Source organism: Carex rostrata, chromosome 25 (assembly GCF_964058835.1).
Source record: "Carex rostrata chromosome 25, lpCarRost1.2, whole genome shotgun sequence".
NCBI classification, from domain to species: domain Eukaryota; kingdom Viridiplantae; phylum Streptophyta; class Magnoliopsida; order Poales; family Cyperaceae; genus Carex; species Carex rostrata.
The window spans coordinates 3168256-3194757 of NC_135942.1; the positions used below are offsets into that span (position 1 = coordinate 3168256).

The following is a 26502-nucleotide window of genomic DNA, read 5'->3' on the forward strand; positions in this document are numbered from 1 at the left end:
CACTTGCAACAACTTGTGTTGTAGCTGGCTTGTGCAATTATGGATAATCTAGGTCCTTTATTGCAAATTTCTCTTTTCACTTATCTCACATTTCTTATTCTAAATAAATCTGTTCTTATTGCAAAATTGTCAGCATAAATATCACCAAAAGATTGTTAAATAATCGTTACATCTGAAATTTATGAGAAGGTTTAGGGACATTTGAAATCATGCAAATGTATAGCAAAACAAGAGTGATACAAATCTATATTATTTCTTTCCAATTGTTTTTTTTTTTGCATTTACAAAATTCTACCCGTATGACAGTTATGTATAAGTCAAAACTCGCAGACAAACTACGCTGCATACCAAATTAGTATTTCACTCGAATGCTAGCCTTTGTGTACCAACTAGCGATGCATATTGACCCTTCTTGGCCAAGAGCTCGAGATGAGTTCCCAACTCAGCAACCTTGCCTTCTGAACAAAGAGCGATTTTGTGTGCATTCTGCACAGTGCTCAATCTGTGTGCAATAACCAAAGAGGTTCTCCCTTTCATCAAATGGTTTAGTGCTTCTTGCACCAATTTCTCGCTAGTCGCATCCAATGCACTTGTTGCCTGCATTCCATTGCTCCGTATAAGTTTCTATAACTAAAATACCCTTTTTAGAATTTATATATATGAAGCAAGAAAGATGATCTCTAACCTCATCAAGTATAAGGATCGGAGCATTCTTGAGAATCGCCCGTGCAATTGCAACTCTCTAAAATCAAACATGTATTTTAGAAACAAATGATAAATTACAACAAGAGTGAGGCTATGGTACTACGCAGCGCAGATTGGTCCTAACTATGGATCAATATCTTCGTTCTCAAAGTCCAAATAGCCGATCTGAACCATTCAACATGATCTCAATATAAAAATGGACTTGCATACTAAATTTCATATTCTTTAGTATCTTTTTACTATTTTATTTAGATAGGTAGAAAATCACTACTTATGAATAGTCTAGAATCTTTAGATCAAGTGATTTTCTACTTATCTAAATAGATAGTAAATAATTTCTAAAAAAATGGAAAATTTGATTCACAAGTACATTTTCATATGGAGGTCATATTGAACGGTTCAGATCGACCGTTTGGACATTTAAATGATAATATTAAATTATAGTACCGACCAATATGCGCTATGTATAGTACCGTAGCCTCATTCATTACAACAAATAATAAGAGTAAAAAGAAATATCATAGTATGATGCTGATAATGTTTTCAATACCTGTCTCTGCCCGCCACTTAAAAGGCCTCCCCTTTCACCAACTAGCGTGTCATAACCCTGAAAATACATGCAATATTTCAATTAAAATTTGAGACTTGGACATCCCACCCGAACTGCTGTTAAACCAAATGATGACTATGATTCAGTAGTTCTAAAACAGACCTGAGGGAGAGAGATGATGAACTCGTGAGCATTAGCAGCCTTAGCTGCCTTAATGATATCGTCCTTGGATACCTCTTCATCTGGTAAACCATATGCTATATTTTCTCCTACTGATACCGAAAACAATACTGGATCCTTGATCAAAATTAAACAAATAAGCCTTAGGTATATCCACAGATAGTAAATTGCAGAGAGAAATTATGTGAAATCTAAGAGGGTAAAAACCTGATTAACTAAGGAGACAACGCGAGCCCACTCCCTTTTATCAAATGTTCTTATATCTTCTCCTCCCACGGTTATCCTACCTCTTGTAGGCTTCATGCAGAGTTATATTTTCAAATACTTAAATTAAAATAACTAACAATTAAATTATAATGCCTGGAATATAAATCCTAAATCATTTTTTTTTTTGTAAATTAGTAGGTAATAAACCTACCAGGTATTCACTGAACCAGTATTGTCGTCTTTTTACTATTCATATACAACAAAAGAAGAACAAGAAAAGTGGTAATTTCATACCACCTGCTAATTGTATGAAACAAAACAAACATACAATATCCATCAGCAATACAACCAAAATTAACAAACCCCCTGAAGGTACTCGTGCATCTTGATACCAAACCTCACCTTTTCAGTAAGAAACAGGTATTGCAAATAATTGGTCATATTGGTGCTTAAGGTGCAAGGAAATTTCTTAGTTTACCTCATAAAACCGAGCAAGAAGCTGCACAACTGTACTTTTGCCGGCACCACTGGGTCCCACTAGTGCAGTTATTTGCCCACACTCAAGTTTAAGGTTTAGGCCATTTAATACCCCTACATCTGACCTCAGTGGATAAGAGAAGTAGACATCTGTAAAATATAAAAAACTTAACCAAAATTCAGGGAAAGTTGCTTATGTACTGGATAAGAACAATTACTATTAATATGAGCATTCAAAACCACTGTAACAGTCATAACTGTATCAGCAATCAGTCAGGTACTAAACAGAACACCGTAGTAAGTGATGCAATTGTTTTCCTCCTGTTTTACCGTAAGTCTCTATTTGAACTTTTCAGAGTTATTGGATATTGTTTTCTTTTTGGAAATCCAACAAGCAAAGGACTGACCTTCAAGACAGATATCACCCGACCAAGCAAAGCTGCCACAGCTATTGCCAGATCTCAAAGCCGCCATGTAATGTGCGTTTGCACCCTTGGTTCTATGCAAATTTTCAATTTTTGAATTTTCTAGTTCTTTGTTCAATCCATAGGCAAGGGAATCATCGATTTCATGAGCAGCTAATATACCATTTATCCTCTCTACAGCCGCCAGGGTCCCGCGTAGGTCACCTAGTGTATTCACTGCCCCTTGCACCTGAAGATTATATTTCACTAATTTTTATTTTACAATGATAGCATAGAAATGGAGTAATAAATGTTATAGAAAAATTATTACTCACGGCAAAAGTCAAGGTGAAAGTGTAGCCAATGAAAGAAGTCATAATTCCAACCGACAATTCTCCCTACAATACAAATAAATAGTGGAGTAATAGAGTTTCCATAACAAAGATTCGTAAAAATAGAAGTGGTACCTATGTTCAGGGATAAAGCCAGTAAACCGATAACACAGTATTTATCAAAATCATAAAAAAATCAAAATAATTTTAATTTTTGGGAGAGAACCAATAACAGGTGTGATAATTCACTAAAAAAAAAAATTTAATGTTTTCTGCTATGTTTAGAATCCTATATTTGGCGCCTGTTAGTTTTAAATACTGTAGGTGGGAGACCAGGTCCCAGCTGTGGCCGTGCTTTCGAGTTATGATGCTTTTTAAACCAAAATACCACTCTTGTTGTCCTGATTGGAGTTTCAACAAAAATCAAATTGAATAATACTCCGAGCAACAAAGCAATATATGTGAGAGAAAGAGAGAGAGAGAATTTGTATTACCGATTTGACCTTGGCCCCACCGAGAATATAGAGTGCAATAAGAGAAATATACACCACCGTTCTAGTTAGTGATTCATTTGCTGATTTAAGGGCTCCAAGCCTTGTACCACTTTTTTGGTAGGCATTCACCTGATAGAAGAAAAAAAAAATTAAGATAGATATATCCTATGTGAATTTACAAATGTATTTAAGCCCTGCCCTATTTGAAAAACTAATAAAATATAAACAGAATTTGAAATGAACCTACTAAATTAGAAAATAAGGAGATTTGCTTCTTTTCACCGCTAAATGACCGAACCTGTAGCAATTTTTATTTAAAAAAAAAAAACAAGAATAAGAGAGAGAAGAAAGTCAGAAACAATGAATAAGTTGGAGAGCTGGAATAAGATTGGAAATTGGAATAGTCTTACGGTACGGATAGCAGAAAATGTCTCACTTGCACAGTCTGATAACCTTGCTTGTACAATTCCATGAGACTTGAAAGTCGGGACAGTTGACCTCTTGAAAATAGCTATTCGGTAAATAGGAAAGTAAATCAACTAGTTTTTTTATTAAACTATGTAAGAGCTACCAACCTAATGGTCCTTACCTATCCACTTAAGTTTGCAGAGTATCCGACACAGTCCTCAATCTTTTCATTTTGCAAATACCGGGGTGTTGAATCCAACTTAAGGAGGGGCATTTATTTTTATTTTTAGAAGAAACTGATCATTATTTTTCAATGATGAAAAGGAGGGGACCTATTGCATTGATAACAAAGGGGTACTAAAAGAATTAAACAAAAAAGGTTATACCGACTAAAGCAGAAACAGAGACCATTAGGAGCCCCAAAACAGGTGCAAGTTGAGTTGATAATGTGAAGAGAATCCCTATTGTACCAATTATCTGTGCATTTTAATAAATTAGAAATGAACATTTTTATAGAGTTAAAAGTACAAAAGGTCTAATAGAGATGGAGTGAACTTATGCATGCCTCTGAAGTAGCCCTTAAACCACGATCTCTTGAGATGTTGTCACTGACTACAGTTTTTAGCGCTTCCAAATCAGAGGTCAACAAACCAGTCAATTCGCCAACCTATGTACCAAGAAACAACAAATTTATTGTTAAAGTAAAAACTAATGCCTGTTCATGCACCGGATGCATTAAGATTATAAAAGATATATCACGTGGCGATATTCACCCTGTACCTTATGACGGTCGAAGAATTCCACCTGCAATAAAAAAAATAGAAAACAATTAGTATTATACATTACAAAAATTCTGTACTTATTTGCTACGATATATATATATATATATATTTCTTTCTAGCTTAACAAGCTGTACCTTTTGAACTAAAATTCTCCCGAAAATTTGGGCCCGCAAACTCGCCATGACATTCTCCCAGATGATAGTCATATTTATAACAAAAATAATGGTAAAAATTGGTTCAAGCGCATACAAAACCCCAATTTTTGAAAGAAGGCTCCATAGGGACTCTGACCTTCTCCCGACTAATATTTCAAAAAACTTTCCTGTTTCAACAATTCCAAATATGTTACAATTCACAAATGAACATTAATAAGAACCAGCACTCTAAAAAAAGACACTACATTAATGATACCGGTTGCTGACCCAAACACACCAGTATGGACCATGATTGGATGAAGAACCCGGAAAAAGATAAAATATAATCTCTGGTAATTACCAGAATGATAAATAAGAATTTATGGTGTGTTGTGGTACCAATTCTGGACTAATATTACTAATGCAGGTTGATAAATATGCCAAAGTATTTGACCAATTATCATCCTAACAAGTTAAGCATTGTATAGCATTAAGTACATACACGTGCACGTCAGAGAGGAGACGAGAACAAGAGATAAAACTTTTCAAAATGAGAGAGAAAGAGAACCAGAAAATAGAGGCATGGATAGAGTGCAAATGGAACAAGCAACGAGTGAGGCGAGAGAGACTGCAATTCTCAGCTTGTGACACGCGAGAAAAGACCAAATTACCCCCCAACTGATGGCCTTCTCTCGGCCGAGCAACTCTTGGCCGAGCAACATAGACTGATCCGCAGGCCCCACATCCTCATCAGACCTGTTGATCGAGTCCGGGTCAAATGCGGGAGCGGAGACATAGGCGAAGGAAGGGGAGAGGGTGATGACGTGGCGGTGGCGGAGAGGGGAGGAGCTAAGGAGAGAAGAGTAACGGCGACGGAGGATAACGGAGGGGTGACGGAGATTAACGGAGGGGGAGGGAAGAGGAGGAGAGAGACAATGGAAGGAGAGGAGGTGAGAGAGCGAGGAAGCCATGTGAAGTGAAACTGTGTGCGCTCTTGTTTGTGTTTTCCTTTTCGTTTTATATTATTAATTTCTTTTGGGAAACGTTTTCGTTTTACTGGGTTTGCTATTTTTGGATAATTTTTTTCGGAAACTTGCTATTTTTTTTTCTTGGCATCTCAGGCTTTTTTTAATTTATTTTAATTTGTAATTGATGCTTGTATACTTGTAACTCCATGATAATTCCATGATGCTTGTATTCTAGCACTCCTCATCCTTTCAAGGAGATCATGGCAATCACGCATGAACAAATCCAACTACTGCTGTGAGAACAATCAATTATAAACAGAAAATTCAACTAACTACAGCCGTTAGAACAACTAGTAATTGTGCTCATGCACAGCAATGGAAGCAAATTATGTAGTAGAAATCATTAAGCTCCTTAATAAGGAGGAGAGATAATTTAAATCAAATTTGTAGTGAAAAATAGTTAAATACTATATTTATCTACAAGATAACACATGTGTAGTGGTAAGAATTTTGACACTAACAGAATCCAACTGGGTTCGAATTCCGCCTTCAGCAGAAAAAAAGAAAAAAGGTGAGCGGTGCACAGATTCGGTCCGCAGATGCCGTGCGTGGTTTAGATGCGCGTTCCACTGGTGCGGCGCGCAGTTTACGGGCACTGGGATCATATGCGGCGCGACCAGTGCATACTCAAGTGTTGAAGCTCATAATTTGGAAAATTCATCTATGTGCGATCTGAAAATTCAACAGTTGAGCATCATTTCGGAAAAAAAAAAAAATCAGGACCCTTACAGGATCTAGACATTAAGCTCCTTAATAAGGAGGAGAGATAAATAAAGAAATAGAAGATTTAGAATCACATCCAAAAAACATCTACAATCTGGTCCAAAACCGACAAATACTGTGCGTCGAATTATTTTAAAATATATTCACGATGTGTTGTGTGTATTTGTTTATATTTTTAATCAATATAGGTTTCACTTGTGATCATAAACTCATCAACAATGACAGATGAACTCGAGTTATGTATTTTATATATGTATATATTTATTTATTTAAGCCTTTTATAAAAAAAAAGAGATCGACTAACTATCCTCCAGTCAATTTCTCTCATTTATCCCCCAGTCAATAACTACTTGTGGGACCATCAACTAACTGTACTTTATTAATTACTTGGGGGACCACCTAATATTTAATAGATTTTGTAACTGACGCGTGCAAATATAAATATCTATACACGCAAGTATTAATATATAATATATCAAGTATTCGTACCTAAGATTCTAAGTATTTAGAAAAAAAAACTGGACACATCATACACATATCTTCTACACGTTTTTAGAGTTGGGTTTTTTTTCTCCGTTCAATCTCGTCAATATTTCTGACAATCTATGAGAAAATTTGCAAATCTAAAACCATAGACGTCTTTTACGTAATTTTCTCTTTCAAATGAGATCCATGATGACGTACTTTTGGATTGTCTGTCGTGCAAGTATTCATACATCGTCGTGCAAGTATTCATAACTCGTCATACAAGTATTCATACCTCGCCGAGCAAGTATTCATATCTCGACGTGCAAGTATTCATATAATCATATCTCATAATGCAAGTATAAATAATTCATATCTGAAGTATTTGTACCTAAAATATATTATAATTTTTTTTTTCATATGTCACTGGATGACGTCTGAAAATATTAAGATTATAAAATTGACTCGTGCAAATATGAATACATATGCGCGCAAGTATTAAGATATAATATATCAAGTATTTATATCTAAGATATCAAGTATTTTGAAAAAAAAAATAGACATCAGCTTTATTTTCTCTCTCATCATACACTCACATTTTACACATTTTTAGAGGTGCGTTTTTTTTCTTCATTTAATCTTGCCAATATTTCTGATAATCTGTGAGAAATTTTGCTAATCTAAAACCATGAACGTTTTCTACACAATTTTCTCTTTTAAATGAGATCTATGATTACATACTTTCGGGCTATTTATTGCGCAAGTATTCCTATCTCGTGATACAAGTATTCATACCTCGTTAATCAAGTATTCACACCTCGTCATACAAGTATTATGAGTAGTGAACCATCCGTACTAAATTCGTACCGTTAACTCAAATATCAAAATTCGCCTCAATGGCTCAATTACTCTTTACCTCCTGTTACGACGAGACCCGCGATGATATTGGCAAGCCCACAGTGCAATTTGAGTTATTAATTTACGTGTTTTGAGTTATAAAAAATTAGGGTTATTGCAATTCGGCCATCACCTCACATCTCTCTTTCACGCATCACACAATTCTCTTCGCGTTAACTTCCCTTGCCAGGTGTGTATATATTTATATAATACAGGGTCCAGCCCCATCTATTGTATCATAAGGCCCAACAAGAAAAGATAATTACTTTCGCTATTAAGGTTTTAATTTATATTGTTTGTAGTTCGGCATTTAATTGAACCTCTAGGTATAGTACCAATTACCATGTAGTTCAAGCAACCGATCCTTGATCTGATAACCTGGTTTGTTTCGCCATGTGCTTCCCTTTTCTTCTAACTTGAAGGAATATGCTTAAGAGAATTGCAATGATTCTTTTGCCTTCTCAAATTTCTTTCTGTGAATTTTTCTCTTTAATTTCTTTGTCCGTTAATTGAAAAAGGAGACTCCTTTGATAGTTTGATTGGTTTAGAATAATCTCACATGAACCATGAAGAAACTTGTATGGGGTTTTGATGCACCCAGTCTAAATTAGAAAAATATGAGATAAATCAAGTTTCCTTTTTGAGTAGTTAAGCCGTTGGGGGATAAATGGGGGATGAGAGATGGAGGATAAAAATCTTTATTAAAAAAAAATGTATATATTTATTTGGCCAGAATAAAAATGATACGACAAGCATTATACATAAAATATTTTTAAAATATTACAGCAAATTGTGTTTATCGGTTCATGGTTTTAATAATATTACGTCTTTGTTGATGGATTGTAAAATAACTAACTAAAAGTGAGAGGTAAACAACTCTAACATGTCCTTTACATGTGTACAAATATTTTGCGTAAATAATAACCGAAATGCATTTTTAGCGGGCCATTTACATATCCAATTTTCTCACAAATAGTATGCAAACTAGCTCGCTGAATTACCCAGCGTGTCTGGCTTACTGAATTATTTAGCAAACATATATATATATTTGAAATTATTATAAAAGTTTGTTTATGCTTTGAATTTTTATGAGCCGGAGATAAATAGGGGAAATTTTTTCGGAGGTCATTAAATTTTGTTTTTTTTTTTAATCACGAATTGATTGGTCTCTCAGATTTAGTTTGTTCCTTTATAATTATTGAACTTTTTATTTGTTCCAATCAAGTTACCTTATAATTTTGTTCATTCAAATAATTAATAAAATATAACTTTTATGTTAGTATTTTGAACGGAATAAACATATTATGTTAAAATTGTAAATATAATAAGCATACTCAGTTTGTATTTTTTATCGAATGAGCATATTTCATTAATATTTTAAATGAAAAAAAATTATAGAATGACTTGATTGAAACAAATTCAAAATTTATAGAAGAACAAATCAAACTCGAGTGTTCAATTTGTAACCAACAACAAAGTTTAGTGACCTCCAACTAAATCTACCTGAATACTTCGTCTTCGATTGGCCACTTGCCAGCAATACAAGAGTTCATATCCATAAGGCTCAACTTTCTCGTATCGCTTGCTGCTCTTGCTCGAACTCGAATCTGAGTTTCTTTTGTTTGTGTAGATTGCTTGATTTATTAAAATAAGGACTAAGCCCTCTCTCATTAATCTGTGTGTGGTTGATTTGTTTTATTAGCCTTACAATTTCTGTTTTATGTTAAGGCCAGCGTGCTTTCAATTGATTGAAATTGTGATGCTAGAATTTAGGGCTTGCTTGATTGAATAATTTTGAATTGTTAAATCGATCAATTGCTTGAGTTATGCACAAAGTCCTTTTTATCTGTTTTGGTAACTCTCGGTTTTGTTTAATTGAATTTGGGACTGGTTCCAGTTTAGTACCAGTTTTCTGGGAGGAGGTACGGTCTCTACCAGTGTTGTGTCACATACTGGTGTGAACCAACTGTTGAGAAGGATAACCTCAACTATGCTTGATTTTTCCATGATTTGAGCCTAAATTGACCTCATTTTAGCTTCATATATGCAGCGTATTTTATTCCTATTCTCACATACAATGCTTGAAAACAACAAGTCCTTTAGGTTAAACCCCAAAACAAGGTAAATACACCACATGATTCTCTCTTCTAGATTCTTTTAAAATGCTTAAATCAGCCCATTCTTGTTAGTAAAAATATGAGTAAACATATTTCAGGTTCCCTTTTTACCATTTCAATCATTCCACTTACTAATTCATTGCAGTTACTAAATATGATTTACTTTTACAGGTAAGGAGTCATGGACAAAAATATTTCTTGAAGGTTCAGAAAAATGGGACAAGTGAACATCTCCCTCATACCAATTCCTTATCTGAGCTTATTTTTTTCACCTCAACTCTAACATTGCTTGCATTTTCACTCTGGTCTGAAAAGAAAAGGAAACCCGAATGAATGCATCTAGGTACATATAATATCCACAAAATACATAAAGGTACTTAATCAACTATTTGCAAAGAAGATGGAGTTGGTTTGAAATTGAAAATGAACCATGTATGCTAGTTGGTCTTTAACATCACTAGTGCTACATTAAAACAAAAACTGAATCTACTGATATGACACGAGTAGCCATATCTAATTCAGATTTATTATTTAAAGTAGAAATAATGGGTCGAGAAAATCAAACAAGAATGGCTTATTTTTGTTTAATTAAGTCTATTCTTGATGTATTCCTAATAATTAAACTCTTATACAGTGAAAGAGCTTTATAATTTCTTAACTATAAGAATGGCTTATTTGTACTACTCTTGAATCAATGGATTAGGTACATATTGGAAGACTTAGAATGCTCAATTTATGCCTCAAGATAGAGTTGCTATTTGTTCAATTAATCAGCAGAGAAGTATTAGAGGAGGAGAATACTAGTAGCACTGTCGGTGCCAGTGAGATGAATGCGGAAGATCATATGAATTTCAAGTTTGAGTAGTTAATTAACTAGAAGGATTTGATTTGTAAATTATTCAATTAGTTCGCAGATGGATTTCTTTGATTATTTGATGTAAAATTTTCTTTTTCATTTTTTTGCATCTGAAAAATATTTGTGTATATAATGTAAGCAAGTTGTGAGCAATAAAGTTCACACTAGTGACAATGCATCCATACTTGCAGATTTTGATAATTCTTCGTTTCTCAATTCAAGGGCATTGTTGTCCTTTTCACACAAAAATAATAATTCTATATTCCTTTTGATTCAGATCTTGATATTCATATAACATGCTAACACATTTAGATATAAATATTTTTCATTTTTGCAGATCTTTACAAGTAATAGGTTAAGAGATATAATCAAACTAATCTAGGTCTAACAAAATAAAGGAAAAAGTCAGCTGAAAGTTGACTTGAATATTAAAACACAGATTTCTAAAGAAAAGTACCAGTACATTAGATTACACAAATTTTCATTTTTTATTTTTGTGTCATCATATAAATGGACTAGAACAAACCTTCAAATAAAGCTTGACGAGAACAAAGTATATGTACATTACATTCAAAACTTTCTTTTTCTAAATCATCATCTTCAACCAATTAAAATTAGGGTAACACATTCTTTCTTTTTAAAATATCAATAAATTATCTTCAACCAATTAAAAGTTTAAAACTATGTTTGTGTGCTTCAATTTACAATTTACACAAGTTTACACAAGAAAAGAAAAGAAAAAAAAAACTCTACCAATAATCGAGTACAATGCAATTCTCTTGAAAATTATACAATGAAGTAGTATCCCAACTCAGCAATGAAGCAGCAAAATAGAAAAATTCAATCATGGATTGGACATGGCAGGCACCCATACCAGTGTAGAGAAAGAGAGACGGAGCAATTAATGCACACCTTATAAATCAAGAGCTCTTGCACGAAGGAAGAACGAAACGCGAGCTCAGATATGAATCGAGATCAAAGAAAAGTTCTGTCTAATTAGGGAAGGAGAGGAGGTTTTTCACAGCGAAAGAACGAGAGAGGAAGAGGGCGTTCGGTCTAGGGATGGCAATGGGCCGAGCCCACAGGTATTTTACCAATCCCATACCCGGCCTGCCTGATAAAAATCTATACCTGACCTGTCTGGCCCATTATAACGGGCCTAGAAATTGATACCCGGCCTGCCTGTGGGCATTTTCTTCAAACCTGCGCCTGCCTGCGCCTGCCTGCCACAGCCCATGGGCTGCCTTACCCGGCCTGGCCCAATCATGTCTGGTCTCATTTAATAGCAGTTTAAACCAATAGCATACACAATCTAAGTATATTTAACACCAAATACAAACAGTACAAAACAACAGTTTAACAGCAAACACAAACAGCAATCACGTCTTAAGCAAATACAAACAGAATTTGCAAACATAGCATACTTAACAGCACATAGTATACTTAACAGCAGTATCATTATACAAACAACAAAGTTAAAATATAGAAGACAAACAAAGTACACTTAACAGCAAATAAAAACAGCAAACACAATAAGCTCGATCCCCATTCTTAAGCTTTAAAAAATTCTTCAAACAAGCTTATTCTCTACCTGCATTTTGTCGAACACCTCATAGTCAGAAAATTAAAAGCTTAGACAGAAAATTAAAAGCACAAAATTAATGCAGAAAAGTTTATACTCAGATCTGGATTTATTAATTGAGTGTTATATCCAAGAGATGAACCTTATCTCATTAGTGAAAGCAAAATATTACGAACACCAATATACTTACAATCTACTTAGAATCTGGTACTCAGCAATTTGGTACCGGAATTGTACCAATCGTCATAATACAACCACCACCTTATTCTTACTCCTAAAATCCCAACAAAATGAAAATAAAAAAACCAATATAGTGATCCAGTACCAGAATATTGTACTGGTACCAAAATAATATAGATCATATATATTAGTTTTATTTTAATATTTCAGTTTTAAATTTCAGAAGTTTTAAAAATGAAAACACAAAAATCGGAGAAAGGCATCTAATATGATTAAGAAAAGGCAAACAAGTAGTATGACTAAGATATGATGCCAGTTCCTTACCAATTGTTACCACCCAACAAGCAGAGGCTTTTATTCGAGAATAGAGGAGAAAGGCGCAGATCGGTGAAGTTATGGGCAAAACATCTCAACATCTCAGTGGTGAAGCTTGTCGGAGAAAGGTAGAGAAAGGCGCAGATCGGTGGTTTTTGGTGTTCGAAAGTTAGAGTCTCGGAGAAAGACGCAGGTCTCTCCGTCTGTGGAGGCGAAATGAGGAGAGAGCCGTCACAGAGAAGAGAGGGGCTCGTAAACCTAATTTTCGAAAGTCACAGAGAAGAGAAGGTTCTTGGAAGTCACGGAGGGGATATCAAATTAAAATTCCTAATTTTTGGAAGTCTGGCGTAGATGGCCTTTGGGCTTGGATTAAATTTTCGAAATTCACATCACAGATAAGCCCATCAGGCAGCCTTTGGGCTTCAATAAAATTCCATACCTGACCTGGCCTGTTTCTAAGCCTGGCCTTACCTGGCCCATTACAGTATCGGGCCGACCAGGTAATGGGCAGGCCAGACGGGTATGACCGGGCCGTCGGGCCGAACGGGCTTTTTTGCCATCCCTAGTTCGGTCAGCCTGAATAATAACAACGGTTAGCTTTATTATTTCTCATTATAATCTCAAAGGTCCCGTTCGGCAACACATGGTGGATTAAATAATAATCCGTGCTAAGGAGGGGTTGTTCGGTAAGCTAAAGGAAGGGGCGAAGGATTAAGATGGCTAAAGGAAGCTAAAGGAAGGGGGGGAGGTGCCTTAAGGAACGGGCAGGGGATTAAGATCCGGGCAAAAGGAGGCCAAAGGAGGTTGTCTTAATCCGCGCTAAGGAATCGGTGTTCGGCAAGATTAAGTGGCTAAGGAAGCTAAAGGAGGCTCCTTTAGCCTTAAGGAGGCTTAAGGAGGCCCTAGCCGAACGGGGCCAAAGTTCTCAACCATCCATTATAATAAACGGTGGAGATAGAGGATAACGAATTCGTATCCTCTGATATATCTCAAACTTTGCGCGACTTTATGGAAACTCCCAACCGTTTAAATAAGTTCTCCACGAATCTCAAAGCACACATAAATAGGCACCGGACACGTCGGTCACGCAAAAGTTGAGTTATATCAGAGGATACGCACTCGACGGCTCGACCTGCTTTTTCTATCGGAGCGCTTTGCTCCTTTGCTTGCGCCCAAAGCATCTTCTCTCTCAACTCTCAAGCAAATCAATGGCGACAGCAACAGCACCGACTCCACCGACTCCAATGGACACATCGACGGAGGACGACCAGCTGGCGTCCATGTCGACAGATGACATCGTCAGGGCCACTCGCCTCTTGGAAAACGAGATCCGTGTTCTCAAGGTAAGGCGAAACACTAATAGGTTCGATCTGTTACTGATAGGATCTTGTACTTCAATGCTTTGTTTTCTACCGAGGCTTATACAAAACCCTAGGTGTGGTATGGTTGTGCCGGAGAGGGAAGTAAGGGGAGTTATTTTTCTGTTAATTTTGCTTAAAACTTGCTTAATTATGTGGTGGTTAAAACTCTAGATTTCAGTTTACTTTTACTTTGGTGCTTCTTTTGCTATTGGAGCTTTATACTAGTTATTTCAAGGCATTAGCACACAATTTTGGTGATTAATGTGCAACAGCAATAGCAATGTCTCTGTGAAAGTGAGAGAGGAAGAGAAGTACAATTAATTATAGAGGTTGATAAAAGTGTACGATGTGATACGTGTCATGTTCTATGGTGGATTTGAATAGCCCCATTCCCCAGTCTACTTCACAACGATTGACACCTACTCTGTGTCTTTGTAGTAATGACTCAGTACTCAGTAGTCTTTTTTTTGTTTTTTTTTTGAGAAAAGACTCAGTAGTAGTCAACAGTACTGGTAATTGCATGCACTAGATATATATATATATATAGAGCCCTGTTAGCTAAAGTATTGTTTAAAGTTAAATTATAAATCAGATAAAATATATTTGAGATGGCATGCCTGTTGCATTAACTGTGTCTGTCTTTTAGTATTTCCAATATTAGGGTTTGTCAGTAATTAGTTTCTATTTTAAGTATTAGTGTTACAACTGAAAACAAATCAGGGGCCTTTGATATTAATGGCATACTACCAGTAACTTGAGGCTTCTTGCACCTGCTTTCATGAAATTGCTTCTAAAGTTCAATCTTCATATCTGATGATGATGGTCCAGAACCTGAAAGCAACAACAGTGCAATTTATCAATTGGCATCTCTTTTTATTTCCAAAAAGCAATTTTTCTTTTAGCTTTAAAGTACTATGGACTTCATATTTCCTAGTTGGTCTCTACACTACCTCTCTTTTGCGTTTTGCCTGGCACACATATCAAGTAAATTTATAATTAATGATACAAAAGGTAAATGCATAAAATGAGAATTGCTATGTCACAAGTCACATTGCTACTAACTTCTAAGCTTGTCCATTTTCATGCAAAAAGTCAGTCATCATCAGAAAAAATGTTTCTAGGCAAAATTTGAAGCAGGGCGAGATTCCAAAAATGTATGTACTTCAAGAGAGGAAAAATTGAAGGGTTGGAATAAGTGATTTTATTTAAAATTACTGGTGTTTAAGTATTATTGCACTCCAGTATAAAGTTAATCCATGGGAAGGTTGGAATAAGTGATTTTATAGAGAACTTAACAAGGGATTAGGTGATTAGCTCTGGTGAAGGTGAATAAGGCCAATTCCAACTTTTATAGAGAACTTAACAAGAGAACTTAACAAGGGCAGGGTGAATAAGGCCAATTCCAACTTTTATTCTGGACAAATCCCCACTAAACAGAGTACCTAATGATGTATACTTGGAGAGTACCTAATGATGCATACTTGGTTTTATTTTATTTTGGATAAATTCTTAACTTTTCTGGTTGGATAATTGTTATCCAGGATGAGTTGCAAAGGAACAATCTAGATCTAGATTCATACAAGGAGAAAATAAAGGAAAATCAGGAGAAAATAAAACTGAACAAGCAACTGCCCTACCTTGTTGGCAATATTGTTGAGGTACTACTAATTTTTAAGTTATTTTTTCAAAAATAGCATCTCAATAGTCAACAATTTGCATTTTTACATATGAATTATTGATCTGTTATAGATTTTGGAAATGAATCCTGAAGATGAGGCAGAGGAAGATGGTGCAAACATTGATTTGGACTCTCAGAGGAAGGGCAAGTGTGTTGTTTTGAAAACTTCTACTCGTCAGGTCATACAATTCTTATTTATCCTATATATTTATAATAGTCTTTTGAGAACACATTTCACAATCATGGTTGAGTACTGTATCATTATTTTGTACAAAATATTTATTGTGTACAGATTATTCCATTTGGGGATAAATTGTACCTTTCTATGAGTGTGCTATGCTTTTTGTGGAGTATTTAGGATTAGTGTTATATATATTTCTTGGGTTGCTAATCTTGTTTTGTTTATTATATGTGACAGACAATATTCTTACCGGTTGTTGGTTTAGTGGATCCTGATAAATTGAAACCCGGTGATTTAGTGGGTGTGAACAAAGACAGCTACTTAATACTCGACACACTACCCTCAGAGTATGACTCACGTGTTAAGGCCATGGAAGTTGATGAGAAACCGACTGAAGATTACAATGACATTGGTGGCCTAGAGAAACAGGTAAAAGAATCCTACCAATCTACTTTCTTACTATAGGTGGTTTCATGGACTTTTAAGATAATAGACCTATTTAGTCTCATTTAGTTTAATCCAATGTTTCCTTGTCTGAATCTGAACAGTGTATTTTATTTTTCAACTGCAGTTTTAGTAAACCAGCTCCACATAATTCAACTTATATATACACATGTATCTTTTTTCAAATTGGTCTGCAGTGATACCCTGGAAATTCATAAAGAATTGGTGGTTTATGTTTAGTGGATCGAGTTCTGAAGGTTTGCTTAATTTTTTTTCTAACTTGATCTGAAATAATAATATTACACGTGTTGCAGATACAAGAGCTGGTGGAGGCAATAGTATTGCCTATGACACACAAGGATCGGTTTCAGAAACTTGGCATCAGACCACCTAAAGGAGTTCTTTTGTATGGTCCTCCTGGTACAGGAAAAACCCTAATGGCACGTGCTTGTGCTGCTCAAACCAATGCCACTTTTTTGAAGCTTGCAGGACCACAGCTTGTTCAGGTATATTATTTTATTTATGTATTTATTGATGTGATGTTTGTAATTGTTCCCAAATAATTGGCAAAAACCTTAGATGCTCATATAACACTTACTACTATAACGGTGATGTTGTTTGTTCAGTGTCATGGAATTTTGAAATAAAATATGGCTAAATAATTGAAGATATCTGTGACATTGCTCTTTGTGATAGATTTCTTATATGCTGATGTCGGTCATGTCCTGGTAGTACCTACCAGTTCCTTCATAAACTATTATTGATTTCTTTTTTCTTTTGATTTATGTAGATGTTTATTGGAGATGGTGCTAAACTAGTACGCGATGCATTCCAGCTAGCGAAAGATAAGGCCCCTTGTATTATCTTCATTGATGAGATTGATGCTATTGGTACCAAGAGATTTGACAGGTACAATTACATCAATTGCATTAACTGAAAAAAAATGCCTTTGCAATTAACTGAAATGCAGACCCTATTCAACTCTCATTATCGTGAAATTGTAATACCACTATACCAGTTGACCTCTTTTCAAAGTTATCCCACATTTACAATGAATCTTTCAATTTATCAATCAAGCCTTATTGTTGCTCCATAGTCCAAATGAACCTGCCAGTCTTGCAAGTACCTCGAAAAAAATCCAATGAAATTTTCAAAACATAAAATTAGCATGACCTAAATCATTTGAAATTGAAATGTTACGATAGTGAGGTGAGTGGTGACCGTGAAGTGCAAAGAACTATGTTGGAGTTGCTTAATCAGCTTGATGGATTCAGCAGTGATGAGCGGATCAAGGTTACTGTTTTTCCTTTCCCTTCATGTTTTTACTTTTTCTTTATTTAAATGACTACTCTTTAATAATAAACAATATTTTTACTTGTTGTAAATATAAAAGGTGATAGCAGCCACAAATCGGGCTGACATCCTAGATCCTGCATTGTTGCGGTCTGGCCGTCTTGACCGCAAGATAGAGTTTCCTCACCCGACTGAGGATGCCCGGGCTCGCATTCTTCAGGTTACTCTCTCTCTCTCTCTCTCTCTCTCTCTGTCTCTGACACACACACAAAACTCAGTTTCCCTCTTGAAGATTATCACCAATACCTTTTCCCTAGGCCAAATTTGCTACATTGCAGGAAGTAATTTTAGGGGGGGTGGGGGGATAATGCAGTGATTATATCAGATTACTCTAATGTCTTGAGAAGGACACATAGGATACTTCTCGACTTCTTGTCATTGTTTTTGTTGTTTTATATAAGAATGTAATGGAAATGCACACTTTTTCCCTTGAATTTTAATCTGTACTATTAATGTGGTTCATATTACTTTTTCTTGAATTATCTAAACATCATGTTACTGACTAATCAAAATAATAATAAATGAAACAGATACACTCAAGAAAGATGAATGTTAATCCTGATGTAAACTTTGAGGAGCTGGCCCGCTCCACTGATGACTTCAATGGTGCCCAGCTTAAGGCTGTATGTGTTGAGGCTGGTATGCTTGCTCTGCGCCGTGATGCCACTGAGGTTGTCTCTCATTCTCTACACACACATCGATGTTTGTACCCTAGGTTATGTGAAAGACTGATCCATTTGGCATCAGATGTCTACATGTGAAGTTATACATTTACCAGTTAGGTCTTGGTACCATTTCAGTGGTTAAATGAAGAACTGTAGTATTGATATTAATGCCATGTATTGGTTTCTATGCAGGTCACCCATGAAGATTTCAATGAAGGGATCATACAAGTGCAGGCTAAGAAGAAGTCCAGCTTAAATTATTATGCTTAGTTGTTTTTGTGTTTCCTTGTCTATTAGTTAATGGAGACGCTCTGGATTTCCTTAAAAGTTTGTTTGGGTATTTAGTGTATAGTTCTGATAAAGTGCTAGATGATAATTTTCTGTCAGACGTATTAAATTATCCATAAAGGATATCGTACGACAGTTCCATTTAGCGACTAAGCTACGTATTTTGTAGTTGTGGACAAGGGCATGAGTGTGCTGTCATTTTCAATGTTTTGTGCGGGTCGGGTTTGGATGGGGCCAGATCAGATTACTTCTACTTACTAGAACTGCCGGGTCTCTAGATGTGTTTGGTCGGGTTGGAACGGATTGGATTGGGTTTTTGGATTCGGCCAGATTTGTTCCTTTTAAAGTGGCAAGATATGTGCCGGATCTTGTTCGAGTACGGTCAGCTCTATTCGGTTCCAATTTCAAATTGTCCATCTTTAAATTATTTTTAGATCTCGTGTCATCTTTAGTCAAGTTAGGTAGGATTCGAATGAGTGTTATCAAAACAGGCATAATTGCCAGAAGCAAACGGTTTTGAAATTTTAAATAAATGAAACAAAAGAGAATACTTGGATTGTTCCCATATACTAAACCTGTTTTTGAAATTCTGTGAAGTCACGTATCATATGATAAACAGCAAGTTATTATTCATCAAGCTCATAATATCCTTCTAGCCTGCTCTAACCATTACGTTATTACACCTCATAATTTGTAATAAATACTCTCTTTTCTTCTAATATTTTACACTAAAAAGCTGAGCCTACAAGACAGATTGAACCACACTTTGAAATGCAAAAGAAAAAAGAAAATGGAAAACTGAGATATATAATTGAAAAATTAAACAACAACAACAACAACATAGCCTATTTTCTAATTAATATATTGAAGCCATCTTCTTGGACGGTTTCCCAAAAAAAAAAAAAGAATGAATATCTCCGCTTACAATAAGAAAGTAATGCTCATATCCAACTGGAAATTTTCACTTTTCTCCCTCTTGCTTTCCATTTTCTTCCATGTGTAGTGTTTCCTCATGCGGTGTATTTACAGTTTGGTCCTCATCATTGGTATTTTTTGCATCGAGCCCTCAGGATTTACAGATTTTGATTCCTCAGTACTAGGTTTGGCGTCATCAGGATTAGGTTTGGCTTCCTCGATATTGCTTCCTTTGGCTTCCTTATTACTCTGTTTGCCCTATAAAATATACCCAATATGTAAGAAGAAATTTATTTGCTCAACTCCTGGGTTACACTGGTTATTAAAGTCTCGTACTTTGAATAAATTTACTTAATTAACTAGGAAAAAATTGTCTCAGAAAGCAGGGGTTCTAATTACTGAAACAGTTCAATTAAATCCTCAGAAATTAACAATTTGAACTTACCTTATTCTTGTCAAGCCAGCCGAAGGGTCTGGCCAGCAAACTTATTCTTCTTGGTTGTACATTATCCTGAGGTAATTCTTGGCTTGTCGGTGTTCTAAAAGACAACAACAGCAATATAAACAGATAATGTGAATTAAAAAAAAAAAAAACAGCGACACCAGTGAGGATAACAGCATTACGGTAATATATAAAGTGGAGAAACGGAGCCACTATGAAGCAAAAAAAAGGTAAGTTGACTGATATTTATGCACAATGGCCATGTTTGGTTGTGGAGTAAACCTCTTGCTTCACACTTAAGCCGTCAAACGAGGAGTAAAATAGGATAAGCTGGAGTAAGAGGTGAATTAATCCGGAGTAACTCCAGCTAGAATAACTTACTCCACACTCACTGTCATAGGCAGTTGTTCATTTCCCAGCATCTTACTCCTCCAAACAGATTAATTTAATCCATGACTTAAATTACCAAATGAGGTGTAAAGTATGAATATGATGAATTAATCAATTTAATCCTCATTAATTTTACTCCACAACCAAACATGGCCAATATTTTATAGACCTGAGCATAACTTGGTTATTGCTGAGTGACATTTCCATTTGGTTAACACATCAAGAAAATATAGGCTGGAAATAACACACAAATTTCAGATATAACAGGAAAACACAGAGATGGATGGGATACCTAGGAGAAGGAGAAGAAGGCTGCTGAGCTTTGCCCTGGCTAGACTGGTACTGTATGGTAGCCTCTAGCATTATTTCTGCCATTACTGCTCTTTTCTCCAATTGCGCAAGTAATGCCATGGCCTCCTCGTACTTTTCCTGCACATCTGGCAGCAGTTTATAATGCAGACAAAAGAAAATCATTATCTATATCATTTTTAGCATGTCCATTGACAAGCACTCCATGAAAAACCTAAAAAGAAAGTTTGCTTCCTTTCTGAAAGAAACATAAAGAGATCTTCCCAGCTAGGCCCCAACATTTTCAATATTACATAAACGTTCCCATTGTGTCAGCTTGAAACTACAATAACCTTTGGATTGAGAGCTATTTATTCTTAACATGCATCGGAATGCAATACTAATCAAAATTTGCACAGCACCACCCTTACAAAGTGATTCTTAGTGGTATTCCGTATCCCCTCAGCCCATCAGGTATCGTACTCCCACAATTAGGAGAGAACGGTCTTTGGATTTAGTCCCAGCTGGGCCAAGAGTAATTTGGTGCCTATTGTAGATATAGGAAATCTATTAGGTACTCTCCAAGTATACATCATTAGGTACTCTGTTTAGTGGGAGATTTGTCCAAAATAAAAGTTGGAATTGGCCTTATTCACCCTGCCAAGGACCTTCACCAGAGCTAATCACCTAATCCCTTGTTAAGTTCTCTATAAAATCACTTATTCCAACCTTCCCCATGGATTAACTTTATACTGGAGTGCAATAATACTTAAACACCAGTAATTTTAAATAAAATCACTTATTCCAACCCTTCAATTTTTCCTCTCTTGAAGTAGATAAATTTTTGGAATCTCGCCCTGCTTCAAATTTTGCCTAGAAATATTTTTCTGATGATGACTGACTTTTTGCATGAAAATGGACAAGCTTAGAAGTTAGTAGCAATGTGACATAGTAATTCTCATTTTATGCATTTACCTTTGTATCATTAATTATAAATTTACTTGATATGACCAACTAGGAAATATGAAGTCCATAGTACTTTAAAGTTAAAAGAAAAATTGCTTTTTGGAAATAAAAAGAGATGTCAATTGATAAATTGCACTGTTGTTGCTTTTAGGTTCTGGACCATCATCATCAGATATGAAGATTGAACTTTAGAAGCAATTTCATGAAAGCAGGTGCAAGAAGCCTCAAGTTACTGGTAGTATGCCATTAATATCAAAGGCCCCTGATTTGTTTTCAGTTGTAACACTAATACTTAAAATAGAAACTAATTACTGACAAACCCTAATATTGGAAATACTAAAAGACAGACACAGTTAATGCAACAGGCATGCCATCTCAAATATATTTTATCTGATTTATAATTTAACTTTAAACAATACATAAAAAATTTGCTAACATAACGTTATTTAGTTAATAATTAATAAATAGTGAAGTTATGTCTATAGCCATTGGAGCTATGTGCAAATCAAATATGAGAATACTCGTTCCAATAAATGTTAAAACAATAGTCATGCACAAATCAAACATGAAAATGACAAATATTTTGAAATGATATGACATTATATTTTATAGAATCCTTCTATTTTCTTAAATAACCTATAGCGCGAACTATACGCCCCCTTAAATAAATTCCGTACGTTCCATGTGACTTAAATTCTGATCGTATGGTCCAAATTTTACTCACAGAAACTGTTTTCTCAAAGGATATGGATTCGCAATACAAACCATGCCCTATTTAGGCTTGTTTTCTTCCCTCTTCAGTCCGAATTCGTATTCTCTGAGTTACCTCAAATTTTGAGTTAATATTATACCGCGCGATTTAAATCTGCACAAATATTAAGGATTCCAGATTGGCCCGAAATCTGATCACACGGTCCAAAACTAAAATTAAACGATACGTTAACGCAGACGAATCGGATTCGGTTCCCCATGGATTGGACTGATCCATGGCAGCTCAACGCTGAACATAATATTTTTTTTTTATTCTGTTTAAAAATATATTCCCTTTTTTTTATAACGAGGACAAAACTGTTCCAACTTCCAGTCTTCTCTTCCCTTCTGTCAATTCTCAATTTTCCCTCGATCTCTGATAGGGTTTAGATCCGATTCGCCATGGCGAGCTCCACTTCCTCCTCCAGTTCCTCCAGCTCATCTAGTCCGAGGCGCACCGTCGACACCACGCCTCTTCTCTCCAGTCCAAGTCGGACCACCGGGACCCAATCGAACGGTCTTCGTGGCGCCGCAAGCTTTCTCCGCCGCGCCGGGAGTCGTCGGATTATGCGCGAACCCTCAGTTGTGGTTCGTGATACCGCTGTTCAGCACATAGAAGAGAGACAATCCGACTGGGCCTACTCCAAGCCAGTTGTCGTGCTGGATCTTCTTTGGAATCTCCTGTTTGTGATTGTTTCTGGGGCCATGCTCGTGTCCAGCAGAAATGAGGATCCTTACGTGCCTCTTAGGGTTTGGGTTGCAGGGTATGTGCTTCAGTGCGTTGTGCACATGGTTTGTGTGTGGCTTGAGTACAAGCGACGTGTCAGGTTTCGTAATAGCAGTGCTGGTCAAGACCAAGAGGAAGATAAGCTCAGGTGAGAAAAAAAGCTTAGTGCTGTAAAACTCAGATTAACAATACTTGATAGCTCAGTTAGTCTTAATCATTCCTCAAGTTAGCAATTGAACGATAAAAAAAACACAAAGGTATCAGGTTCTACCTGTTATCTGAATGGTAACAGAAATTATATGCCTGGTACATAACAGTACTGCTTGAGAACAAAAATAATATCAAACTTGGTAACTAATGACTGAATCTAAATTCATTTATATTTGTGATTTTGCATTAATAACTAAGCTAATTTATTTCTCATTAGCTATTGATGTACAAAGTGAAAAAGCAAAATAAAATAAAATAAAAAAATAAGCTGGCAACTGATATCCGCTGTAGAAATCAGTGCTGGCAAGAGTAGTAATCTGGAGACTCCAGAAATCCTCAATTCAGATAGAAACTGGGTTGATTTGATATTATAGAAACTCCAATTTGCTTGACTTAGTTTTCATGTTTTTCCTATTGAAGCTTTGCCAAACACCTGGAATCAGCTAATACAATGTTCTCTTTTATATGGTGGATCATTGGCTTTTACTGGATCTCTGCTGGTGGCCAGACACTAGCTACTCAAGCCCCTCAGCTTTACTGGTATACCCCTAAACTTTATATATATGCTGCTGATCTTCGTATTTGGCTGTCAAATTATCTAATCGAAAATCTTTTAGTGGTGATATGATAATTTGGCTTGATTGCTGCACTAACTGATAGGGTTTCTGTACTGCCTATACCATACACGTGTAGGATCATTTGGTCCAGCAGTTCCAATGCTACCTGCATTTTCAAAATGAACGAATTCCCCTGACATCTCCTAAAGAGTTGCCACCATCCATTCCTATGTGAACACAAGATAAACAGTATGCAATGCTGACTTGGCATTATAATAAATAGATCGTGACATGACAATGAAATGTAACATGGCAAAAGGATACGCTGACCTGACAATCCAATGTGTGGTGACATGGCAGTAAAAATATAGTGATTGTAAACATTATTTCTTGCTCAAGTATTAGTAAAGTAGTTTGGAAGTGTTTGAAATATTTTAGGCCCTTTTGGCATTTGAAGCTCATGCGCAATATGTGTCATAATTTGTCTGAATCTGACCATTAATGGTATTAATTGTTGTTCATACCATTGTCATATACCAAAAATGTGGTGTGGTACTAAAATTATGCTATTTTTTTTACCTTTCAGGCTATGCATAGTGTTTCTAGCATTTGATGTGTTCTTTGTTGTCTTCTGTGTGGCATTGGCATGTCTAGTAGGAATTGCAGTTTGCTGTTGCCTCCCTTGTATTATTGCCATTCTGTATGCTGTCAGAGAACAGGTACTCTTTTAGCATGAACAAAGATACCACTTTGGTGGGGATTTATGAATGAGGCTCTGAGCATTTGCTTCATTTTTCACTCAATTGTTCTTTATTATTTTAGGAGGGGGCTACTGAAGAGGACATTCGTCAGTTGCCGAAATACAAATTCAGAAGAACAGTTGTCTCTGGAAAGGTGGAGGCTGAAACTGGAGAGTCCATTCGAGGTGGTATCATGACCCAGTGTGGTACCGATCCTCCTGTTGAGCAGCCTCTTCAGTCTGAAGATGCGGTACGCCTATTAAATACTCTCTTTGGGTACTTGGTATTCTACCAGTTAATATTTTTTGCTTGATACAGACAGGAACAGATCTTCAGCCAATGCTGCATGAAATTTTATGATACCACTGTAATAGTCTATAACCTGGTGTCCTGATACCAGTTGATGGTTAATTTTGTGCTCGACTGGATTACTATTTAAGCACGGGACAAGTACTCGACCTATTATTACATAAACAACAAGCATTTTATAATATAACAATTCACAAGGTATTTAACTTTGTTATATGATATCATGTTATATAGGAATGTTGCATATGTCTTTGTGGATATGAGGATGGCGTGGAGCTACGAAAGCTCCCTTGTGGTCACCACTTCCACTGCTTGTGTATAGACAAGTGGCTCCATATCAATGCCACCTGTCCTCTTTGCAAACTCAGCATCATCAAAACCGACAACTATGGCGATGAGGAAGTCTAGATGGTTTCATTTCTCTCTCTCACACACACACAGCTGATGTGTTATATTTGTGTATTATAATATGTGCATGTACTTGTTTTTGGCCTGTTGTGTCGAGGCTTGTTTGGCAACACAATCTGCCTCCCCCTGTGAAGTTTTGCTCAGGTGAGATGTCTCCTTTTGATGTAGGCTAGGTTGAAGAAGACATATATTTTAGTGTGTTTTTGTTCATAAAGAAGCATTAATTTCTTTTTGAGAGAATGGTGTAGCTGTAAATTCATTGTTTGATAAAGGGAAAAAATAAAAGTAACAACTTGTTTGAATTTCATGGAAAGAATTATTTGTTATAAACTTGGTCTTACCTACTTTTAGTTCCGTTTGCCCTCAGTTTTCTTGATTCAAATGCTTCCCTCAATCTAGTAAAGGAGAATATCTAGTCCTCTACATTTGCTCAAACTCAGGTTAAGGGAACATTAGTTAAGTTTGGGCTCTGTCGGCTGTTGGATCCAAACTTAGTTCCAAGATTAGGGGCCCTGCATTCCTACAATAGGTATTACAGGTTACATGCTCACTGCAATCTTTCATTGAGTTCTTGCTTTTGTCAGGAAACAGTCTTATTCTAACCTATTAAATCATAATTGGTTTCTAACTTCAGCGTTGGTGTTTTTTTTCTTAAATATTTTTCCTTAATCTTGAACCCATGGCTCAGCTCTGTCCCAAATTATTTCGCATCAAAAGCCTTGTATTCTTTGTACTTAGTTGGATGACTTGCATTGAGAATAAAATGTTTTGTTATGATCCCCAATGATAAAAAAAAATGAATACTTCCAAAACATGGTTAACTCGTAGAGGATAACTTTTCAAATAGCATTTTATATTTTAGTTATTTTAAAAAAATATATTGTTCTCAAGATATTATCAAAAGACATGTAGCAGTTTTTTTTTTTTTTTTTTTTTTTTTCTGGCATGTACTGGCTTTCAATTTGATTTCGCGTTAGAATTAGATGTTATTGAC

The 26502-nt window shown here is 35.8% G+C and overlaps 4 protein-coding genes and 1 long non-coding RNA gene across 6 annotated transcripts; 3 read left to right on the plus strand and 2 right to left on the minus strand.

Annotated features, from left to right (window-relative positions):
* Positions 1-234: 234 nt before the first annotated feature.
* On the minus strand, positions 235-5668 carry LOC144576324 (ABC transporter B family member 28-like). The gene is made up of 16 exons (XM_078326663.1): positions 5242-5668; positions 4674-4861; positions 4538-4561; positions 4323-4424; positions 4144-4234; positions 3760-3860; positions 3597-3647; positions 3350-3478; positions 2859-2921; positions 2527-2773; positions 2121-2269; positions 1643-1732; positions 1418-1552; positions 1256-1312; positions 686-742; positions 235-597 (listed from the first exon to the last, which is right to left on the minus strand). The coding sequence occupies exons 1-16, from the start codon at positions 5642-5644 to the stop codon at positions 361-363; spliced, it is 2124 nt and encodes a 707-aa protein (XP_078182789.1). The 5' UTR covers positions 5645-5668; the 3' UTR covers positions 235-360.
* Positions 5669-9325: 3657 nt separating this feature from the next.
* LOC144543593 (uncharacterized) lies at positions 9326-10954 on the plus strand. Of its 2 annotated transcripts, none has more exons than XR_013508017.1 (2): positions 9326-9907; positions 10075-10954. It is a non-coding gene; the product is annotated as an uncharacterized LOC144543593 (long non-coding RNA). The 2 variants fall into 2 exon arrangements; XR_013508018.1 differs by having other exon boundaries at positions 9329-9463.
* Positions 10955-13991: 3037 nt separating this feature from the next.
* LOC144576312 (26S proteasome regulatory subunit 6A homolog) lies at positions 13992-18985 on the plus strand. Its single transcript, XM_078326644.1, has 10 exons — positions 13992-14179; positions 15739-15855; positions 15947-16054; positions 16294-16485; positions 16815-17006; positions 17291-17409; positions 17706-17793; positions 17894-18013; positions 18384-18524; positions 18711-18985. The coding sequence occupies exons 1-10, from the start codon at positions 14045-14047 to the stop codon at positions 18786-18788; spliced, it is 1290 nt and encodes a 429-aa protein (XP_078182770.1). The 5' UTR covers positions 13992-14044; the 3' UTR covers positions 18789-18985.
* Positions 18986-19413: 428 nt separating this feature from the next.
* LOC144576313 (uncharacterized) lies at positions 19414-21113 on the minus strand. Its single transcript, XM_078326645.1, has 3 exons — positions 20846-21113; positions 20167-20260; positions 19414-19979 (listed from the first exon to the last, which is right to left on the minus strand). Exons 1-3 carry the CDS (start codon positions 21025-21027, stop codon positions 19830-19832), a joined length of 426 nt encoding a protein of 141 aa, XP_078182771.1. The 5' UTR covers positions 21028-21113; the 3' UTR covers positions 19414-19829.
* A 1721-nt stretch (positions 21114-22834) lies between these two features.
* Positions 22835-25845, plus strand: LOC144576328 (E3 ubiquitin-protein ligase At4g11680-like). The gene is made up of 5 exons (XM_078326670.1): positions 22835-23432; positions 23915-24034; positions 24638-24770; positions 24874-25041; positions 25335-25845. Exons 1-5 carry the CDS (start codon positions 22960-22962, stop codon positions 25506-25508), a joined length of 1068 nt encoding a protein of 355 aa, XP_078182796.1. The 5' UTR covers positions 22835-22959; the 3' UTR covers positions 25509-25845.
* The last annotated feature ends 657 nt before the right edge of the window (positions 25846-26502 follow it).

Excerpts from the sequence above, each read along its gene's own strand:
- LOC144576313 (XM_078326645.1), bottom strand. The coding sequence starts at position 21,027 with ATGATTTTCTTTTGTCTGCATTATAAACTGCTGCCAGATGTGCAGGAA. Across the intron at positions 20,261-20,845 it reads CCTTCTTCTCCTTCTCCTAG|AACACCGACAAGCCAAGAAT; the intron begins GTATCCCATCCA and ends GTTGTCTTTTAG. Across the intron at positions 19,980-20,166 it reads GCTGGCTTGACAAGAATAAG|GGCAAACAGAGTAATAAGGA; the intron begins GTAAGTTCAAAT and ends TATATTTTATAG.
- LOC144576312 (XM_078326644.1), top strand. The coding sequence starts at position 14,045 with ATGGCGACAGCAACAGCACCGACTCCACCGACTCCAATGGACACATCG. Across the intron at positions 17,007-17,290 it reads CAGGACCACAGCTTGTTCAG|ATGTTTATTGGAGATGGTGC; the intron begins GTATATTATTTT and ends TGATTTATGTAG. Across the intron at positions 18,525-18,710 it reads TGCGCCGTGATGCCACTGAG|GTCACCCATGAAGATTTCAA; the intron begins GTTGTCTCTCAT and ends GTTTCTATGCAG.
- LOC144576324 (XM_078326663.1), bottom strand. The coding sequence starts at position 5,644 with ATGGCTTCCTCGCTCTCTCACCTCCTCTCCTTCCATTGTCTCTCTCCT. Across the intron at positions 3,479-3,596 it reads TCTCCTTATTTTCTAATTTA|GTGAATGCCTACCAAAAAAG; the intron begins GTAGGTTCATTT and ends TTCTTCTATCAG. Across the intron at positions 1,313-1,417 it reads TCATCATCTCTCTCCCTCAG|GGTTATGACACGCTAGTTGG; the intron begins GTCTGTTTTAGA and ends ATGTATTTTCAG.
- LOC144576328 (XM_078326670.1), top strand. The coding sequence starts at position 22,960 with ATGGCGAGCTCCACTTCCTCCTCCAGTTCCTCCAGCTCATCTAGTCCG. Across the intron at positions 23,433-23,914 it reads CAAGAGGAAGATAAGCTCAG|CTTTGCCAAACACCTGGAAT; the intron begins GTGAGAAAAAAA and ends TTCCTATTGAAG. Across the intron at positions 24,035-24,637 it reads CAAGCCCCTCAGCTTTACTG|GCTATGCATAGTGTTTCTAG; the intron begins GTATACCCCTAA and ends TTTACCTTTCAG.